Raw genomic sequence first — 20,121 nt, 5'->3', positions numbered from 1 at the left:
CTTTTATTGCTTCTAAACTAGAGCTTAAAATTTGGTGCTATAAAAACTGATTCAACTCGATTTAAATATTTTATGTTTGCTTATTTCATTTGGAATGTGCCACTGTTTTTCCTCTCTGAAAGTTTTCCCTTAAAATAAATGCCGGATAAGGTAATTAGCAATTGAAGATAACCTGGAGTTTCTTGTTTTGCTTTTTACTGCTCATGAAGTATTTTGTATTTTCTCTGTATTTTTTTACATTGGCAAATCATAGGTTTCAGTCGTTTTGTTTTTTAAATGGTTAATGAGGCTTGCCTCTAGAGGGCGATGTTTTCCAAACTTTCCTGTGATTTTATTCATGGCAATCCTGACATGAACCTGGTGTACTGTGGATGTTGGTGTAATAACCCAGCTTCCTTCTTATTATGTTTTCTATGATTTTTTTCCTCAAAGTCTCCTTAGAGAATTGGACTTTTGAACTATATTTCTATCCATTAATATTCATTTTTAGCACTCCATCCAGATACCTAGCTCCTGTAAATGAATTTAGGTGGTTGGATGGAAGCAAATTTTTAAGTGGTGTCTGCATGTTCTAAACATTCCTTTCTTTGATTCTCGATGTGTTGCTATTCAAGGACTTACCTCTGCACTTTATGGGACCAGAGTGATTAAACTCCACTATTGAGACATTATTAGGGCTTATAGTTAATCTCTGCTTCTCATTTCTATTAAAATTTATTAGAGTTTTATTGTTTTTCTCTAGCTATTTAGTATAATTTTATCAAAGTAATGTATGCACTTATTATAAAACCCAAATAATACCACACATTTATAATGAAAAATGGCACTATCCTGCCCTACTCCCCCAGCTCCCCCCCACTCTCAGGTGTCATTCCCCAGAGGCTTCTTCTTTCAATTCTTAATAGGTTCTTTCTTGCTCTTTTCCTTTTTTTGCTCCTTTCTGGAAATCATGTTAGTTGGATAATAAATCTCCTACATTGAACCCCTGACTTTCTTTTCTATTTTCTATCGTTTTGTCTTTTTGTTTCACTTTATGAGCGTATCCCCAAGTGTATCTTCTAACCTTCGTATTGCATTTTTATTTCGGCAGCATGTTTTTAATATGATTTATTCAGCATGTTTCTTTTATTATCACTTTCTTTTCTTATTTTATAGATGTAATATAATTTATCTCTTTGATAGTTATAATTTTTGAAACATATTTTGCTCCTTGCATTATCTCTATCTCCTCTGAGTTTCTTTTTCAATTTTTTTTCTGTTGTGATCATTTTCTTCCATGGTAGAGCTATGGTTCTCAATTGAAATTGTAATTTACCTAGATAGATTTAAAAAGTATTGACGGCTGGCCGAGTGGCGCGTTGGTTGGCAGTTGGCTTGGGACGCCAGCTCTGAGCAGCAGGGTCCTGGTTTGGATCCCACATTAGGGCCAGTGATGCTGCACCCTCTACAGCTAAGATGGTGAGCAACAGATTGACCTGGAGCTGGGCTGCCGTGAGTCACCAGCGAAGGCATAGGCTGCAGTGGAGCTGCAGTGCGCTGCCATAAGCTACCGTGAGTGGCTGGCATCTGCAGTGAGTGGCCTTCCAGTGGTCAGCGACCCAATCTGCCTCACCCGGGAAGAGCACAATGATAATACCAACATGGGCCAATGAAGTGACGTCCTCCACAATTAGACTGAAGAACAAAAAGACAGCAACTTGTCTGTTCCCCTTCCCTGATTCCCCAGTAAAAAATCTTAAAAAAAAAAAATATTGATACACAGGCCCAATCTCAGATTAATTAGACCAAAATATTGACCTGACTGTCTAGGAAGCCTTAGCCGATCATCCTTATTTTATTTTGAAATTTTATTATTCATGAATTTATTTCATCATTTCATTTTTATTGAGCTAATCAACAAATCTGTGTTAAAAAACTGGTTGGAAGCTCTTGGAGCATGAGTAGGTCATACTAGCTTGTAGGCCTCACTGGTCTATTAGGTGAGACTAGCAATTTTATTAGGGTACCCCAATCAATACTATTTGTAGATCTTTTCACTTAGACTGGTCAGTTTCTCCATAAAGGAATCCTCTGTTGGAGGTGGTGTTTGTTGGCATGATGGAGACCTTCTGGCAATAAACTTAGAAGTTAGTTTTCAAGGCGTTGAAGGAATTACATTATTTTAGTTTAGTGATTAGAATAACAAGAGGATTTGGTTTATCTATTTGCATTACTTTTCCAGTGAGGAAGACAAGAAAGTTCTGGTCAGGTCCCACTGAAATATGATTTTCAAAATTTGGTTTTAGAAAAATTGGAGAGGGAGAAAAGAGTTAGGAATTAGGCTTCTTAGGAAACAATGACCAGTGTCTGAATGACTGACCCAAATAAACAGATTTAGAAATTATCAGACTTGAGAGGAGCAGCCATGAGTGGTCTTGATTTTAAAATCTGAGCAGGAAGTAAAAATCGGACTGCTGGCTTATAGTTTGTAAACTACGAAAGGGTAAGGAGAGTGGGGTCAGGGCAGTGCGCATACTGAGAAATAAAAACTATTCTAGTTCTTACGATAATAGGTTCTTAGCAGAAAATGATGTTTAGATTTGGTGGAGGATGAGAAAAGGAAAGGGATTTAAGGTTCATTGAGAAAGTTCATTGAGAACATTGGATGATGTGTTTTTGCAGGTGAGAATATTGAAGCTAGAACAAGGCACAAGAGTGAAACCATTTCAGAATGGCAAGAGTGGAATTAATGTGGGTATTGTTAGCAGCTTCAGAAGAGACAGGCCATTCAGTTTTCAGTGTTCAGAACCATCCCTAGTAGGGAATGCTTAATACAAGTTCAGTTATATTTCACTCTTGTCTAATTTTGGAGTGGATTGAAATGTGCCCACATTTGATAAAATCATGGATGAGAAAAAATATAAAATGACAGTACTGATAAATGAATATGGTTTTCTGGTAATGATCCAGCTGATTAGGAAAAAATGTTTCTTGCTAAGGCAGAAGAATTAAGGGAAGTAGAGTCAACATTTCTCAGGTGCCCAGATATGGTCATGGTATCCCTCTTTGTGGTTCTCACTCCCTAGGACTTTCTATCAAAAAGGAGTTTCTATGTGTACAGTAAATTCATGGTTTTGCTTTTGGAAAATCAGTTTAGAAAAACAAGGACTTAACTATTTATTAATATTCATATGATGTACTTTGATTTCTTTCTCTCTTTTTGTTTTGGTGAACAATTCTCTTTCACAAATTTTTGAGAATTTAGACCAGCTACGTTGGCTATGGGTTTCCTGTGTTCTTCATGAACAGAACATGGAAGCATATTCTGATAGAATGATATTTAAATGTTTTTAAGCTGGAAACAAAATAGATGTGAATATAAAAGGTTTTTATCTTCTATGCTGTCAAAAATGCTGATTTGGCCCTTTGGCATTATGCTCCCATCTTTGTACGGTTGTTAAAATCTGCTGCTCTTTCCCATCTGAAGGAAATGCATCTTTGACACTTCTCATGACCTGAGTCATGATGCTGAAATAGAGCCAGAAAATATCCTTAACAGTCATGGGGAAAAAGAAGGCTTCCATGGGGGCGGGCGGGGAGCGGGAACGAGGTTGTGGGGAGAACAGCACCTTTGCTATTGCTATTTCAGTTTATATCTTTTTGATTATTAGGAAAGTTGCTTACATTTTACTACTGTAGTTGTTATGCAACAGAAAATACTTCGATTTTAATATTTATTTTTTCCTTCATGTTTCATGTTTAATGCATTTGAAAAAGACAAGTTCTGCAAATGTTAAATAATTGAGTCCTCCAGGTCTAAAAAATTACAACATAAATATTGGCAATTTTAAAAATATTTTATCTTGTTAAAGTGCCCGATTTTACTTCAGAACCAGCTCTCAATTCTTCCACATCTTATATGTTTAACAGTGGACGTAATAAAGTTATGTTTGTTGAGTGATGCAGATAAGTTTCTATATTTTTTTCCTTTAACAGTGAAGTGCTTCTGTTTGCTCTGTTGACAAAATACAAAATTCATTGTAAGATAAGCATGGTAGATCTGAGTGTAGGGTATTTTCCAAAAAGAATTTCAGTGAGGATTTATTTATACTTTGGGGAGCTCTTTTAATCCCAGGTTTGGTCTAAGCGATACTAGATGATGGGGTTTTTAATTGTGGGGATTTTTTACATCTTCACTTCTGAGCACTTAGTCCCAAAACTCGATTTGAGCTCAATTCAGAGGAGTGAGAAAATTTGAGGATGCTTAAGTATGTTAGATTTAGGAATAACTTTACTCTTAAAGTAAAAGGCCCAAGAACTTTTTCTGTTCTTGTAATTTACACAGAGTTTGCTTTGTCCCCGCTAGTGTTAAATATAATCTATTTACTGTTTTGTTTAATTTTTGATTGTTGAAAGAGTGGCTGCAATCCTAATATTTAAAATGAACTAAAAGTTTTTAAAACTTCTTAAATATTAAGAGTACCAGCTCTTATAAATTTCCTTTATCCCAAATCTTAGAGTTCTCTAAGAATAATAAAGTAAGGTAATGAACTTCCCACTTATGGGGGGAAGGGGGAATTTTGTTCATTCATTGTATAAATTTGGGTTGGCTATGTGATCGAGACTAAATTCTGCCACAAATATAGTGGAGGGGAAATGTAGCCAAAAGATTTTCCTGCAATATATTTTATTGCCTATCTCAATACATCTTTTATCTCTGAAGTTTTTTAGACATATTTCTTATATTTCCCCCCCACTTGTATGTTTGGCATCTTATGAACATTGTTTCTAACTCTTGATCTCTTCTTCCCTTCTAGGCTTATTTTTGCATCTTAGACCCGTAGTTCTAAGCCCACTTCAGTATCTTTTTGGAGTAGCGTCGACAGTCTACTTACAGTTTTAGCAACAATTAGTTCCTTTCGACTTTTAATTTTTATGTATAAGCTTTCTAAATTTATTGAGTTTATTTTAGATTTAAGGAAAGAAAAATATCCAAATTTACATGTAGTCGTCAGGAGCACATTAAGATAATAATTAACTGGTAACATGTATTCAGATTAGAAAAGGAAAACCACCTAGCAAATTGTTTATTTAAAAATGTATATATTTATGTAAGTATATGTAAATATTTTCATAAACATATATACATTGATAAATAATTATTTAGCAATTAGTACAGTTTTAATTCTCTAGAACATGAAGTTTTAATTCTACTGACATTTAATAAGTACTAGTGCCAAGTCCCAGGCAGGGTACTCTGTATGTAGTGGGAAGAGGTGATGACAATGTTGTTAAAAACCTCAATTCCCATCTTGCAAAACAAAATGGAAGATTGGTTTCTTATTTTCAGGTCGATTTTTGTGGGACATTTATCTTCCTACCTTTCTACCGTTCCCCAAATACCTATAGGAATGTCTATGGTGCAGTGAACTGTTTACAGGAAAAAGCAACAAGTGTTTTTCTTGAGATGCATAAATGTTTGCAGTATTTGTACTTCACCATCTATCACTCCCTCACAAAATTACAGGGACAAACAAGTCAGTGCCCAGTCAGAACTGTCCTTGAACTCCTTCCGTCTTGAACTTTGTCACCTAAACCCTTTGGTTGTTGTGTTCACAGTCTTTTTACAAAATATGTATATATTATTCATTTTCTTTTAATTGCATGTTCTACTTCCTTGGCTCCTGTGAACAAGCATTGCTTCCGCCCAGTTTGGTATGTGGGTCAGAAGGCACAGTTTCTCACCAGGGCGCTGCTGTTTCCCTTTCCTACTTGAATAGATTACAGATTATACTGGAATACGCCTGAGAAAAGGTCAAAAAGGAGGGTGAATGTCCTGGAACTGCAGCTGGGAAGCTTGTCATTCTCATCTAGGGAAGCGAGAGGGGGTGGGGGTAGGTGGTGGGGCGGGAGGAGAGACAGAAAAAGAGAGAAGTAGAGACCCTATCCCAACCCCCAACATCCCACATTCAGGAAATTCCCATTTGCACAGGATACTTTTTATATTATCTGAAGGGAATTCTATTTGGTTTTGATTAAATAATTATCGAGTGTTTGGCTGAGAAAGCTTTAATGTTAATTGAGATGGCAAGCAAGAGCGAAGCGGTGTTTTTAACTTCTCAGAGCCCAGATCTCCAGTGATTGTTTCAAAACAGGCTGCCATTGTCCTCATTGTGACAGAGTCTAGAAGCCAGGAGCTTGTCAACTACAGAGTTAACTTAGTTAAATTCATTGGTATATTTTGGATTTTTATCCCTGTCCTTTCCACAACAGGATATTAAAAGCAGACCAAAAGTTTTGATCTTCCGTGGAAAGCAAAATGCACACACACACACACACACAAGCCCCATATGAACTCATTACCCAGGTTTTATTTTGGAAAGATATCATGTAGGGAATAGATAATCACGTAGAGGTCTTAGAGTAGGGAAGTTGTTGGAAGGAGGACAGTGATGGGATATTTGAGGATAGGGATCTTCCTATAGAATTATCTTCTCAGCAGTGCCAGCTCCTCACATCCACATTGGCTTTCAATGTGCCTTATTAATTCGGTTTCAAAATGTCAAAATATTTTTCGAAAAGAGTTCGAAATATTAGCAGACCAAGGACACTGACGGGGAGGCTTAAATCACGGAACGAGAGTGGGTCTTGTGGATGAGTGTGAGGAGAGGTGATGAGAACAGAATGTGATACTGTTGTAGGAGCTTAATACATAGGAAGGTTTCTGTTGTAAACCTTCAGAGAGATGGAGTGCCTGGTGGATGTGGTCTGTGTCCATGTTAGGGATCAAAAAGTGAGATGACAATGCAGACCTCTTACTAACCTCGTTCTCCCATAGGGCACTGCCCACACTGTCTAAGAAGTGACTCTCTGCCATTTTCATATTTATCCCTGCATCCCTAATGACAACAAAGGACAATGCTCCTTTATCCTCCAGACGTGCCATTTGGTGGTCCACTTCGTTTGATTGTTGTTCTTAGTTTCTTACCCTTTGTGACTAGAATCTTCCTTTGACCCCCATCAGCAGCAATCTGTAGCTCGTGCCTCTAGAAACCTAAAACAAAGCTTTCTTTCTCAATGATGTGATACTGTTGTAAGGTACTTTCTTATCTACAACTCTGATCCCTTGAATGCTTAATGCTATTTTAACTGCTTTTATTATTCCCTTTGGTTCTCAGTATGGTAGGAATGGGAAATTTTTTAAAGGGGGAGATGGGAGAGAAGGCATATAATTACATTTATATCTTATTTTTTTCTCCTCTTGTTTTCATTTAAGAAGAAATGCATGCATACACATAGATACACAGAAATTAGTTTTTTTTTAACATCTAGCATAATCTGAAATGTACAACAATTTTGGATCTGGCTGGCTTCAGAAATTTCTCACAGCTGGCCATTTGCCACGTTCACATGTTCTCACATCACTTCATTCGGAAGCTAATACCAAGCTGGCAGCTTCTGCAGAGAAGGTAAAGATAAGACAGAAAGGAGTCTAGCTTTGCAGCCACATTACCTGCGAGTTGTTGCTGATGGCTTTTCCACAAACGTTCAAGTTTGTCAAAGCCCAGTAAATCTTAGAACGTTTATTTTCCTTGTAGCATCTGTGTTTTATAATGGGTCTTTTAATTTGTTTTTACTTTGTCTGCAGGGATTTCTTTTGTCCGGAGTTTTCAGACTCTGTCTTTTTTTTTCCTGTGGAAGTGAGTCCGTTAATGATGACTGGTTTGGGAATATGCCTCCCTGCAATGCTGACCTGACACGCAGGTCCTCCAGTGCAGCAACAAAGCCCATTGTTATTCTCTCTCTCTACTTTTATCCTCAACTTAATCCATTTTCCCCTGTGTTTTTATGGTATAGAATGTCTGGGAAACTATACTTTGGGACAATGCATAAATGATAAGATGGCATTTTGGAGTTAGCAAAACTTATAGAGTACAGATTATACCATGTCAGCCTCACATGCAGACAGTGGTACTCTGTGTTTCCGCAGAGGTTGAGTGTGTCCCCGTCCCCCCACCCCGTATAAGGCATTTGCATTTATTCTTCATCTAAAAAGCAAGAAAAAAAATTAAAAATGAGCACACGAGGTTGTTTTCATAATTCATTTTTCAAAAATGCAATCTTGTTCAAGTCAATACAGAACATCAGTGGTTAAATTAAACCCCCATGTGAACTGTTCTGGTTTAGTGCTTTGTTGTAACATTAAAAACAATAATGACCATAAACAAATAACTGAAAATAAAACAAAATATCATAGCTTGAAACATCAAGGGATGTTTTCTACATTCTGATTTGTAAATGATTCTTCTATTCCCAAATAGAATTGCTCCTTTAATTTATTGAGAAACCATTTTATTGGAATTTGGAATTTTTTTCCTCCGAAGGGTCTCTGTCTATCGTGGGGACTGGTAAACCTCTAAAGGATCAAAGCTCTAGTGGATTTGGATAAAGACCCAAAAGCTTGAAGGCTTATGGAAGTTTATCTATATAGAATAAGCCCAAAAAACTGGGATGAGAGTCTTAGAAGAGCTTATTTTCTCATGAGATTTTTGGGACTTCCTCTGTTTGGATGTGCCAGAAATACTGTGAGAATGTCCATTCCCATGGCATTTGTCACTTACAGGTCTTGTCCCAGCTGGAATTTGAAAGTATAATGGTGTGTGAAATAGTATGTGTATTTTAAGGCTTGATGGAGCCCACTACTAACACAGCAGTGAAACAACCTCTGCTAGTTTCAGTGTACTTGTACAATAAAAAAGAACAAAAATGAAGTATAGTAAAGAACAGCTAGCGAGAGTTACGTTAATAATAATATAGCGGGACAGACTTAATCGGCGTCTGAGATTTGGGGCACTACAAGTTTCACCCTGCTGAACCTCATTATATGAAGAGGCTTCAGGCTGAATAAAAAAATTCTGGCTTGGAAATTTAGCCTTGATATAACTAAGGAAGTGTTTGAAGATTTCTTTTTCAAGTTACCAAAATCGAGGCTCCTGGCCTACTCGACACGTGACTAAGCAGAGTAGTGAGGGCCATGGATTCCAGCACCTGACTATCTTCTGAAATACTTTGAGTCCCCTCCAAAATTAATTTGTTTTCTATATATCACAGGGCTATAGTTTCCTCTGCTCCCTGCGTATGGGAAAAAATATATTTTCTTTGTTCATTCAGAAACGTTTATTGAGCTGCCAATGATTAGTGAGACATTGTCCCTACTCTGGAGGAGTCTCCAGTTTAATGGAGGATAAACCTGGAGGTCTGTTAGATTTCTAGCTGCATTTACAAAGAAAACCCATGACACAAGAGATAGTGAAAACTAATGTTTAACCAGAGACTCTGAACAGTACAAAGGAGAAGAAAGGATCATTATATAATGTTTGTATATTTGATTTATTGAGTATGAAATTTTTAAAGATTTGGTTTAAATTTTAATGTGTATTTTTTTACATGTAGTTCATTAAGTGTCAGCTAATGAAATCTCTTGTCTAAGCCAGCTCCCTCATGTTACTAACTCCTGATGTGATTGTGCACATAGCTCTCATCTTATCCTCTATTTTCTATTAGAAAAGTAAAGGTAAGAAGATACCATGTTCCTTCCTCGGTGCTCAAAATTTGTATACCTTATCTCCCTTTTTAAGATGTCCCTTTAACACAACAGTAAAAATGTCTTCTTCCATTTCGTTCCTGAGACATTTTGCAGATATCTTTATTAGCATATTTTCTGCTATTTAAAATTTTTTGTTTATCTATCTTTTGGTCTCATTATGTTATGAACTCTTTAGGAGTTCCTTGGAGTGATTCATCCAGGACTAGAACATGGTCTCATACCAATAGGCTCAAAAAGTGTAAAGAGAAAGAATGTTAAATGAAACCTTTGCTTGGTAGAGTATTATCTTGTTAATGTCTTCTTTTCAGCTGCCAAGTCCTGAAATCTGCCTCCTCTATCCATTACCTTGATCATTTTTTAATCAGTGTTCCTTTACTTAACCCTTTCCATCCGACTCTTTGGTTTTTTTTTTAAGATTTTATTGGGAAATTGGGGGAGGGGAACAGACAAGTTGCTGTCCTTTTGTTCTTCTCTCTAGTTGTGGAGGACATCGCTTCACTGGCCCATGTTGGTATTATCATTGCGCTCTTCCCTGGTGAGGCAGTTGCTCACCAGCCATTGGACGGCGGCTCATGGCAGCTCACAAAGCTCACGCCTGCTGCTGGCCAGCCCCACTGCAGCCTACGGTGTCGCCAGTGACTCACTGGTAGCCCAGCTCCAGGTTGAGCTGTTTGTTCACCATCTTAGCTGTAGATGGTGCAGCCGTCTTTGGCCCTCATGTGGGATCCGAACCAGGGCCCTGCTGCTCAGAGCTGGTGTCCCAAGCCAACTTTTAACCAACAAGCCACTCGGCCGGCCCCCCATCTGACTTTTTAACTCTTTCGAAGTTTGCCAGTTTGTAGCTTTCTCTCTGAGTTGGTCCTTCTGAACCATGTCACCATTGACCATTTTATTTACACATTCCTTCATTAAAGCTATTTTTATAAATTGCTTGCCCTATTCAGTAAAATACAGCAGTCCCTCCCCCCTTACCTGCAGATTTGCTTTCTGTGGTTTCTCTTACCTGCAGTGAACCATGGTCCAAAAGTATTAAATGGGAAATTCCAAAAAGAATTCATAAGTTTTAAATTGCATGCTGTTCTGCGTAGTGTGTTGAAATCTCACACTGTCCCACTCTATGCTGCCTGGGATGTGAAATCACCCCTTTGTCCAGCTGTACATATAGCACAATAAGATATTTTGAGAATGAGATCACATTTATATAACTTATTATAGCATATTGTTACAGTTGTTCTATTTCATTATTAGTTATTGTTGTTAATCTACTGTGCCTAAGTTATAAATTAAACTTTATCATAGGCACGTATATATAGGAAAAGTATATATAGGGTTTGGCACTGTCCGTGGTTTCAGGCATCCACTGGGCTCTTGGAATGTATCCCCCATGAATAAGGGAGTATTGCTGTGTAAGACAGATACTACCCCTAATCTTATGAACATAAAATCTACCCAGCTTATTTTTCTTTTTCAGATGGGCTGGATTTCAGAGGCTACATCATAAACATAGACACCAGGAGTTAAAGCCCATGAATACTTGGGTCTTGCTTGACAATACAGGAGCAGGCTGAGAGGGATAGGCCTTAAGTACCTCGCAAGCTATTCCAAGGTTGTTTTTTATCCTGGTGAGCCAGTGAAGGACAAGTCATGGCTAACTAAACCACAAGATTTGGAGCTTCTCAGTGAATCATTTCATTTTTCTAAACTACTCTTCCTTTCTAAAAGTTCAGTGATCTCAAAATCTGTACTGAAGAACTTACCTAATTTACCTCTGCTTCAGTTGAAAGTTTTTTTTTCTAAATCTGAAATCGTTTTATCTTCCTACTGCTTTCCATTATAATCGTCTCTTCTAGTTAGAGATCCCTTAGTATTGCTCACATATGTGACATCCCCTTACACCCTCTACGCTTCATGTTATCTATCCTCCATGCTTGGAATATTTCTTCTTTCCTCCTCATTCATATTTTGCCCATCTTTCAAAGCGTAGGTCAGGTTCCATCTGCTCCGTGATCTCGTCTCCAAGTAATTGATCTCATGTGTACTTATCTTTTAGTACCAGGCAGTTAGAATTTAATTATTCCTGTTTCATGCATGTTAGACTGTAAGCTTCATGACAACAGAGAATGCGATCCTCACAGCATGTCATCTTTGGCTAAGACACTTAACAAATATTTGACTACTAGTTGTGAAGTGTGTGTGTTATACACAGTCCTTGAATTTCCTCAGCTTGTGTCATAGTTAATGTTGTGGTCTGATTTCATATCCAAATTATTAGTATTACTATAGTTGTCTAATGGCTTATCTTGCAACTATTGACATCTATATTGGTCTTAAGAGTATCATAATAAATCACTTTGAATGTCTTAACTATAAATCAGTTTTTCTGTTACTCCACAAAAATAAAATATTGTAGTAGAATTTCACTCTGTATTGTATGAACGTAGATATTATCGAGTAATTTGTTAAATAGCCTAAAGCAGCTTGTGCAAATTCTGAATGCTGTCTTTTATTATCCCTACGATAGGTGTGGGTCACTTCAGTTAACATGACTGTGAATTCTGGTATGGAAATTGGGGGATAGATAAATATTTATTTTTTGTGAATTTCTTACCTTTCACCTTATTTTGCTAAAGAGACATTTATAAGTGTTTAGCTTGATAATTCCATCGATTTGTGTCCAAGAAAGAAGTCGCATTTGGTTAAGACATTATCCTAATTCTGAAGATACCGTCATCTTGTAATGATTTTTTAAAAGGAACCTCTTACTTGTCCACTACCTTTGAAGCTACCATTAGATACAGTGTGGTAGTTCTCCCTCTGTAGTGAATCCATTCTAAGAGTGAATGTTTTCAGGATGTCTTTTAGAAATATTATTAATTAGGACTCTTTTTTTGGGGGGGGAGGAATTCTTTAGTTTTCTCTATAAATTTGTCTCCTTAATTCAAATTAGTAAAAAAGAAACTTATATGTTTGGGTTCACTATAACTGTTATTTATGAAATACCAGATTTACAGTTAACCATGTAACTGGTGCAGATATTTTTATGAAAAATCAAGAAAAATTATTTGAAAAAGAACATTGGGTCAGTAAGGTGTTTTCTGTATGGAAGAGTTGTTGGATTATAAACATGGAAAATGTCGATTTTTACAACGTTTCTGTGTAAGTGCGTGAATTATAAGAATCACTATAAAGCTCCAGTAATGAAATAAATGTGGTATTGATGACAGGATGGAGACATGGATCAATGGAACAGAGTCCAGAAATAAACCCACACATATATGATCAATTGATTTTTGACAAAGGTGGAAAGGCAGTTCAGTGGAAAAAGGATAATCTTTTTAACACATGGTGATGAGACAAGTGTACCTCCATTTTCAAAGCAGTGAACACAGTGAACCTCCACTCATACCTCACTCCATATACAAAAATTAACTCAAAATGAACCTGTCTGCCCTTGCCACTTCTGTTCAGTATTGTACTAGAACTTGTATCCAGGACTATTAGGCAGTAAAAGAAATAGAAGGCATCTGAACTGGAAAGGAAGAAGTAAAGCTCGCTTCTTTGAGGATGAGATGATCATTGATATAGAAAATCCTATAAACCATTAGAGCTATGAAACAAGTTCAGCAAGCTTGTAGGATACAAGATCAATGTACAAAAATTGTATTTCCCTATACTGTTTGTCATTTTCTCATGACCTTAAACATACAATTACTATGTCCATGCAAACATTCATTTACTATGACCAGCAATTCCATTCCTAGATTATTTATATATATAAAAAAAATCAAAACATATAAAAACCTGTACACAAATGCTTATAGTTGTTTTATTCAAAATAGCGAAAAGCTGGAAAGAAATCAAATATTCTTTCAATAATGACTGGATAAACAAATGGAAGTACTTTCATGTAATGGAATCATACTCAGGAATAAAAATGAAAAAACTATTGACACATGCAGGAACATGTAGAATGAATGAATCTCAGATGCTTATAGGCCAAGTGAAAGAAGCGACCCAATAAGCTCTTTATTTTGAGATTTCATTTATAGGACATTTCTGGAAAACGCAAAACCATGGAGAGGGAGAAAAGATAAATGCATAAGGAGTTGAGCTTACTGGTAAACCTAGAGTACTTACTATCTCTGTAGATCAAATTTTATTTCACAGAGGAGTTTGTTTTTCCTTGTTATTAATGAGCCACGATGACTACCCTTTTTTAATTTTTGACATTCATGCCCAGTATAAAAATAAAGGGAAGTGTGTTCATTTATGTTTTTAAATTTTATGGTGGGGAGTGGTAGATATTGGGAGGAAGGTGATGATGTTTTTGCCGATGACTTTGGTCTGTCTCATCCTGTGTCGCTCAGGCTACTCTCCATGGGTACCCATCCTTACAACTCATGTTTCTTCTGCCCTCTGAGCCTTCACAGACTGCCATTGTTGGAATATTCTCCCCACTTGTTCTCAAGCTCGTTTCAGGAAATGCTCTATGCCTCCTCTGGATTAATTTAGACTTTTCCCAATTTTTTTCTCTATCTTATATTTTTTCATAATACCATTAAATTTTATACTAATGATTTGTGTAACCATTGAACATCTATCCAATTCAATATCCTCCATCCTCAAAGTCTAAAGCCTCTATTTATAATCAAGTCATACTTGGTGTTACCAATATCTTTTGGGGTTTTTTCCCATTCATATAATCATGATTTTTTTAGAATCATTTCTGCCTTGGATAACTTTTTTAAATGAATAACAGAGATCGTGCAAACCCTATCAGAGAAGGAAACTTCCTTTGTTGATCCTTTTCTTTATTTTTATCTTTGTAGGGAAACTAAACAGCCAAGACTCCTATAATAATTTTGCCAACAACAACCCTGGCAACCCTCGACTCTCTCCTCTCCCCAGCTTGATGGTGTTGATGCCTCTTGCACAAATCAAGCAGCCGATGACACTGGGGACCATCACCAAACGAACGGGGTAAGGCCTCAGGCTTGGTATTTTTTTAATAGCTGTTTAAGGGGGTTGAATATATAAAAAAATGAAAAATTCTTTTTATTTGTGTGGTTTTGATTATATTCTTCATTTCTAGCCAACATGAGACTTAAAGTATAGAACGTGCACAAACATACTCACACACAGCCATGTACACACACATTCATAGGAAAAACAAAGCAGTGACAAGTTGTGAAAATGAGGATTGGCTAATAAAAACCAGACCCATCTACTCAGTCTTATTCTTGGTGCCTTGTGGCTTTGTTTGAAAGTACAGTTTCATTTTCTTGCTTTGTGGACATGATCTGGATTTATAATGACTCCCAAATTTTGACAAACACAAATACTAAGGAGAGAATTTTAGATGACAACCATGTTTCTAATACTTTTAAGAAATCATGTATATTGAGGTATGATTTAAATATAATAATCTGTCCTTAATGTCAGGATAATGTAATACTATGGGTAGTTTTCAATAGCGAGGGTCCTAAGATTTGGGCTCTACTCAAGATTGGCCGTTAACATCCTCAAAGACTTTTGATGGCTCGCTGTATTTTTTGTGTGCATATCAAGCTTTTTAAACTTTTTAAAAATTCCTACCTGTTAGGAGTATAAAATTATCACTTCTTTGGGTTCCTGAAAATAAAGTGCTGTGTCTGAGATATCATTAGATATTAAATTGTGTACTAACTCTGAAATTCCAGAATATAGATATATATATACCGGGTGTGCCCAAAAAAATGTATACACATTTTAAGAGATGTTATCTATGCTCAAGCAGTAGTTTGCCGTAATCAGAAGTGTCTGGACACTGATGGTGACCACTTTGAGCAGCTCTTGTAATTGCAGAAGTCAAACGTGACTTGTATTCATCTTTTGTTATTGGTATATGAGTATTACAATTAATACAGTTTATTTCCTTTCTTAAAATGTGTATACACTTTTTGGTACCCTCTGTATATGTATGTATGTATATGTATGTGTATGTGTGTGTGTGTGTGTATGCAAATTACCTATTTTTATCAATAAGCAATCCTGAGGTTTAACCTAATTTGAAATGGAACAACTGTCTTAATAATTCTATAGTCAGGAGAAAACCCCATCTTGGCTTTAAGTAGTCCTCAGGGTCTTTTTGACAAAAAGAATAGATTAAATTATTTGGCTGCTATGTTACTATGTCTTAATTTTGTTGTGTTAGATGGTAAAGTGTGTATAGAGGTCAATTTTGTGAGTAGAAATAGTCATTTTCAGGGACGAGGCCTTTGAGCTCCAGATTTCACCATAACACAGAAATTGACCTGCTACCTAGTGGAGTAATTTTTGTATTAAAGTGATCTCATTGCTGAATGCAGAAATAAAATTGAGTCTCTGGCATATTAAGGGTGAAAAAAAAAGAAAAACACAGCAAACCTAGCTCCCAAATCAGCAATGTACAATTCTACAAAGTACTTAGGAGTTTTTGTCTGTCTTTCTGAATCTAACCGGAAGAATACTTAAAATAGTTCATCCTGAATTTAATTTTAGTTTTGTTTCTGGTGTGTCGTGGTTGTTTTCAAAACTTAAGAGTCATGCTATTTTATAATGCAAAGAATTAGCTCTCTTTTTCGAAAAAGTTTCTTCACATATATCTCTAAGATAATGACTGAAGGTCTATGCATAAAATCACATGATGCTAGAATTTAATTCAAATACTTGTGGGTAGGGGTGGAAATTGAGTCTACTTTTGTATATATTTGAAATTTTCCATACTAAAAAGGTAAAATCTCTTTTTCACTCTCCCTTCTCTTGCTACTCTCTGCCTTTCTGCTCTTAGGTGGGTAGAAACCATTAATCATCTGGCGTCTTCCTGTGCTACCATACTTTATGAACTTAGATTAATCTTATGTGTTCTTTTCTTTTTAAAAACTTGGTCACAATTCCTAGATTTTTTTTTTTAAGATTTTATTGGGGAATTGAGAGAGGGGAACAGTGCTGGGGAATCAGGGGAAGGGGAACAGACAAGTTGCTGTTCTTTTGTTGTTCAGTCTAGTTGTGGAGGACATTGATTCACTGGCCCATGTTGGTATTATCATTGTGCTCTTTCCGGGTGAGGCAGATCGGTCGCCGGACATTGGATGGCCGCTCACGGCGGCTCTTGGCAGCTCACACCGGCTGCTGGCCGCTCACACTGGCTGCCGGCCACACATGGTAGCTTATGGGAGCCCACTGTAGCAGGGGCTGCAGCCTATGCCGTCGCTGGCGGACTCATGGCAGCCCAGCTTCAGGTTGAGCTGTTGTTCACCATCTTAGTTGTAGAGGGCAGTGTCACTGGCCCTCATGTGGGATCCAAACCAGAGTCCTGCTGCTCAGAGCTGGTGTCCCAAGACAGCTCTTAACCAACGCGCCACTCGGCTGGCCCCAATTCCTAGATTTTTAATGAATGTATATCAGGCTCCCTTATATTGTACACAATTTAATAATTCTTTATTAATGAATGAAATAATATGAATTTGAGTTATATGCTTTGAAATTAATATTAGTTCAAAATACATGTATCACATTACTAGACTTTTTATCTCAGTACTCAAACCATTTTTGCCAATTTTTGAACTCTTTTTACAATAGCATGTCCGGTAGTGAAGTGTTTAGAGAGAATAATTAATATTTCTCCCGTAATGAGTACTTGGTTTTACATTTCTTAAATTTTGATGTAGATTCAGACTTATAAAAAGTTACAAGACCAGTAAAAGGAATTCCTGTATATCCGGATTTCCCAACTGCTAACAGCTTAACGTATTTGCCTTATCACTCACATTCTCTCTGCTTACACACACACCCACCTACATATACACATCCACACCATGTTGTTTTTGAAATTGTTTCAGAGTAATTTGAAGACTTAGTAACCACTTATTTGTACGTATTTCAATATTTAATTTCTAAAGACAGGATAGTCTTTTATATAACCATAGTATAATTATCAAAATAACTGATTTTTAAACTTACTTTATTAGTTTTTTTTATGTAGTTGTTGTCTGTAATGAATTCTTTACTTGTGGTAGAGATTTAGTGTGCCACAAATCACCCCAGCTACTATATTTTTTCTCTCCTCACCTACTATTCTTTTTCCTCCTGCCCTCCTACTATTCTTTTATTTATTCCTATTAACACAGGTTAGAGTGACCTGTAAACACTTCGAGGATAGTATTCATAACCTGACTATTGCTACATTACAAGACTTAATACCCCTAAGACACTTTCTGAAGGATTTGTTGATTATATTCAGAAATTGCTATTCTTACTATAAGTCACCCAAACATTACTTCTGTTTTTTAAGTCACCCTAACATTTGATTATAGAATTTTGAGAATATAACTTGTGGTTTTATCATCCTAACATTTAGCATTTTCATTGAAATACATGTATTTGCCTTACCAAAAGTAATATTTGTTTTGCAGGAACAAAATATATTCCCTGAATTTTCATTTTTGACATATGTTGAGATTTGAAGCAAATCTGACATTTTCATCATATTTTATCCCATTAGATTTGAAAGGCTCTATTTATTTCATTTTTATTTAAAAAATAATTTTACTGTGATCAATTCTCAAGAATGCAGTTAGTTAATTTGCATTATTTCCATTAAATTTTATTATATTTACTGAGAATTTTCATTGCCACATGATGGTCCACCAGAGTGTGATGAGCAAATGGACTTTCATTGTCCAGGTCTCTTGGAAATTCTAGCTTACTCTTAACTTTGCTTATGTGGAATGCCTTTCCTAGCATTTAAACAATAAAATTAACAAGAAGTAGTTGAGATGGATTATGTTGAAAGACAACAGTGCTGAGTCATTTATAGACATGTAAGTTTTATGACTACTTCCGTTATACCTGATAATATATCTAGTAAAATTATATACTGACTTAGGTTAGATCAACATTTATCTCAACACTTTCTTTTTCCATTTCAGAGGGAAACTGTGTCCAAAATTTTTTTTTTTTAAAGATTTTATTGGAGAATCAGGGAAGGGGAACAGACAAGTTGCTGTCCTTTTGTTCGTCAGTCTAGTTGTGGAGGACGTCGCTTCACTGGCCCATGTCGGTATTATTATTGTGCTTTTCCCAGGTGAAGCAGCCAGTGAGCCATTGGACGGCCACTCACAGCAGCTTATGGCAGCTCACAAAAGCTCACGCCCACTGCTGGCCAGCCCCACTGCAGCCTATGCCGTGGTCAGTGACTCACGGTAGCTCCAAGTCGAGCTGTTGTTCACTGTCTTAGCTGTAGAGGGCAGTGTCACTGGCCCTCATGTGGGATCCGAACCAGGGCCCTGCTGCTCAGAGCTGGCATCCCAAGCCATCTCCTAAACAACGTGCCACTCGGCCGGCCCGTCTCAAGCCAACTCTTAACCAATGCACCATTCGGCCAGCCCCCCAAAATTTTTTAAATAAATGCATTAAGAGGTTTATTTGGGTAAATGGCCCCTAGTGGATATTCCCCCACAAAGGGGGAAGGAACAAACAGTAGACATTTCTCTTTGGACAGAAGTTAGAAGACAGGAAATCTTGTGCAATTCACCATGAGCACCTCCAGTGCCATTTGAATAACAAATTTGATTATGGTGGTGAAAAAAATTTTTTCTGTTCTGTGTTCTAGATATTTGGCATAAAGGCACACAATAAACATTTTATTAAAAGTTATATTTCTAGCACAGCGATTTCTAAGGATTGTCTAGGATCCTATATTTAAATAACCAAATTGAGATGGCAGCCTCAACTCAAACCTTCAGGGGATAAAAACTTGTACTTGCCGTATTTCACATCTGTCCTCTTATTTTTGGAAATATATATCCCTGGAAACCTGTGCAGCATCAGGGACCATCTGTCTTACTCCAAGATATGCACAAGGCTAGTAGAACTACAAATGGCAAAAGACAGATGTATTTACACCTTCACATTCTACACCTTGAAGCAGCACTTGGAGGAAATAAGGCCTATTTTGGCAACAGCTGTTGCTTAACCCTATCATACCACAGTGTACACTGATGAAGGCAGAAGAACCGCTAAAAATTATTTGGTTCAACAGTCACCTATTCAAACAGAATCCAGTTTTTTTGCAATATAAGATTGAAGACTCGGGAAGGCCTCCATCTTGTTTTTATCATAAGAACAAATAAGAATAGTTCTCTGTTAAAAGTGATCTCCTCATCTATTAAAAGTGAAACCGGGCACTAAGGGATTGCTCCGCGTTTGGGAGTGTGAAGTTTTGTGATAGGAATTTATTAAGCATGGTTTCATAAATAGTTGGTTGAATTAACAAATCAAGTAAGTTACAAAATTTTTTTAATGCTTCCAATGTAAAGATTTACTAAATAATTTTGATCACTATGCTTTATTTTTTGTACATTAAATCTAAAGTTATTAATCTGGAGACATCATTTTATAGAAACAAGCAGAGAATAGTAAATTTCAAAAAGAGGTCAGAGTAATTACATAGGAACAAAAACCATAGAAACTGGGAATGAAGTTACTTCCTTGTTCTTCACTAGCTGACCATTTTT

General features: G+C 36.6%; 1 protein-coding gene across 12 annotated transcripts in view; it reads left to right on the top strand.

The window, feature by feature from the left end:
- Positions 1-20,121, top strand: part of BCAS3 (BCAS3 microtubule associated cell migration factor) — a 574,404-nt gene that overhangs the window by 243,518 nt on the left and 310,765 nt on the right. For all 12 annotated transcript variants that reach the window (XM_019636670.1, XM_019636667.1, XM_019636663.1 and 9 more), the window contains exon 16: positions 14,416-14,566. In XM_019636670.1, the coding sequence (XP_019492215.1) occupies positions 14,416-14,566 (151 nt within the window). The remainder of the gene's footprint in view (positions 1-14,415; positions 14,567-20,121) is intronic.

Source organism: Hipposideros armiger, unplaced genomic scaffold (assembly GCF_001890085.2).
Source record: "Hipposideros armiger isolate ML-2016 unplaced genomic scaffold, ASM189008v1 scaffold_29, whole genome shotgun sequence".
Lineage (NCBI taxonomy): Eukaryota > Metazoa > Chordata > Mammalia > Chiroptera > Hipposideridae > Hipposideros > Hipposideros armiger.
Note: the sequence above shows the minus strand (reverse complement) of the source record. Positions and strands in the feature narration are given on the sequence as shown.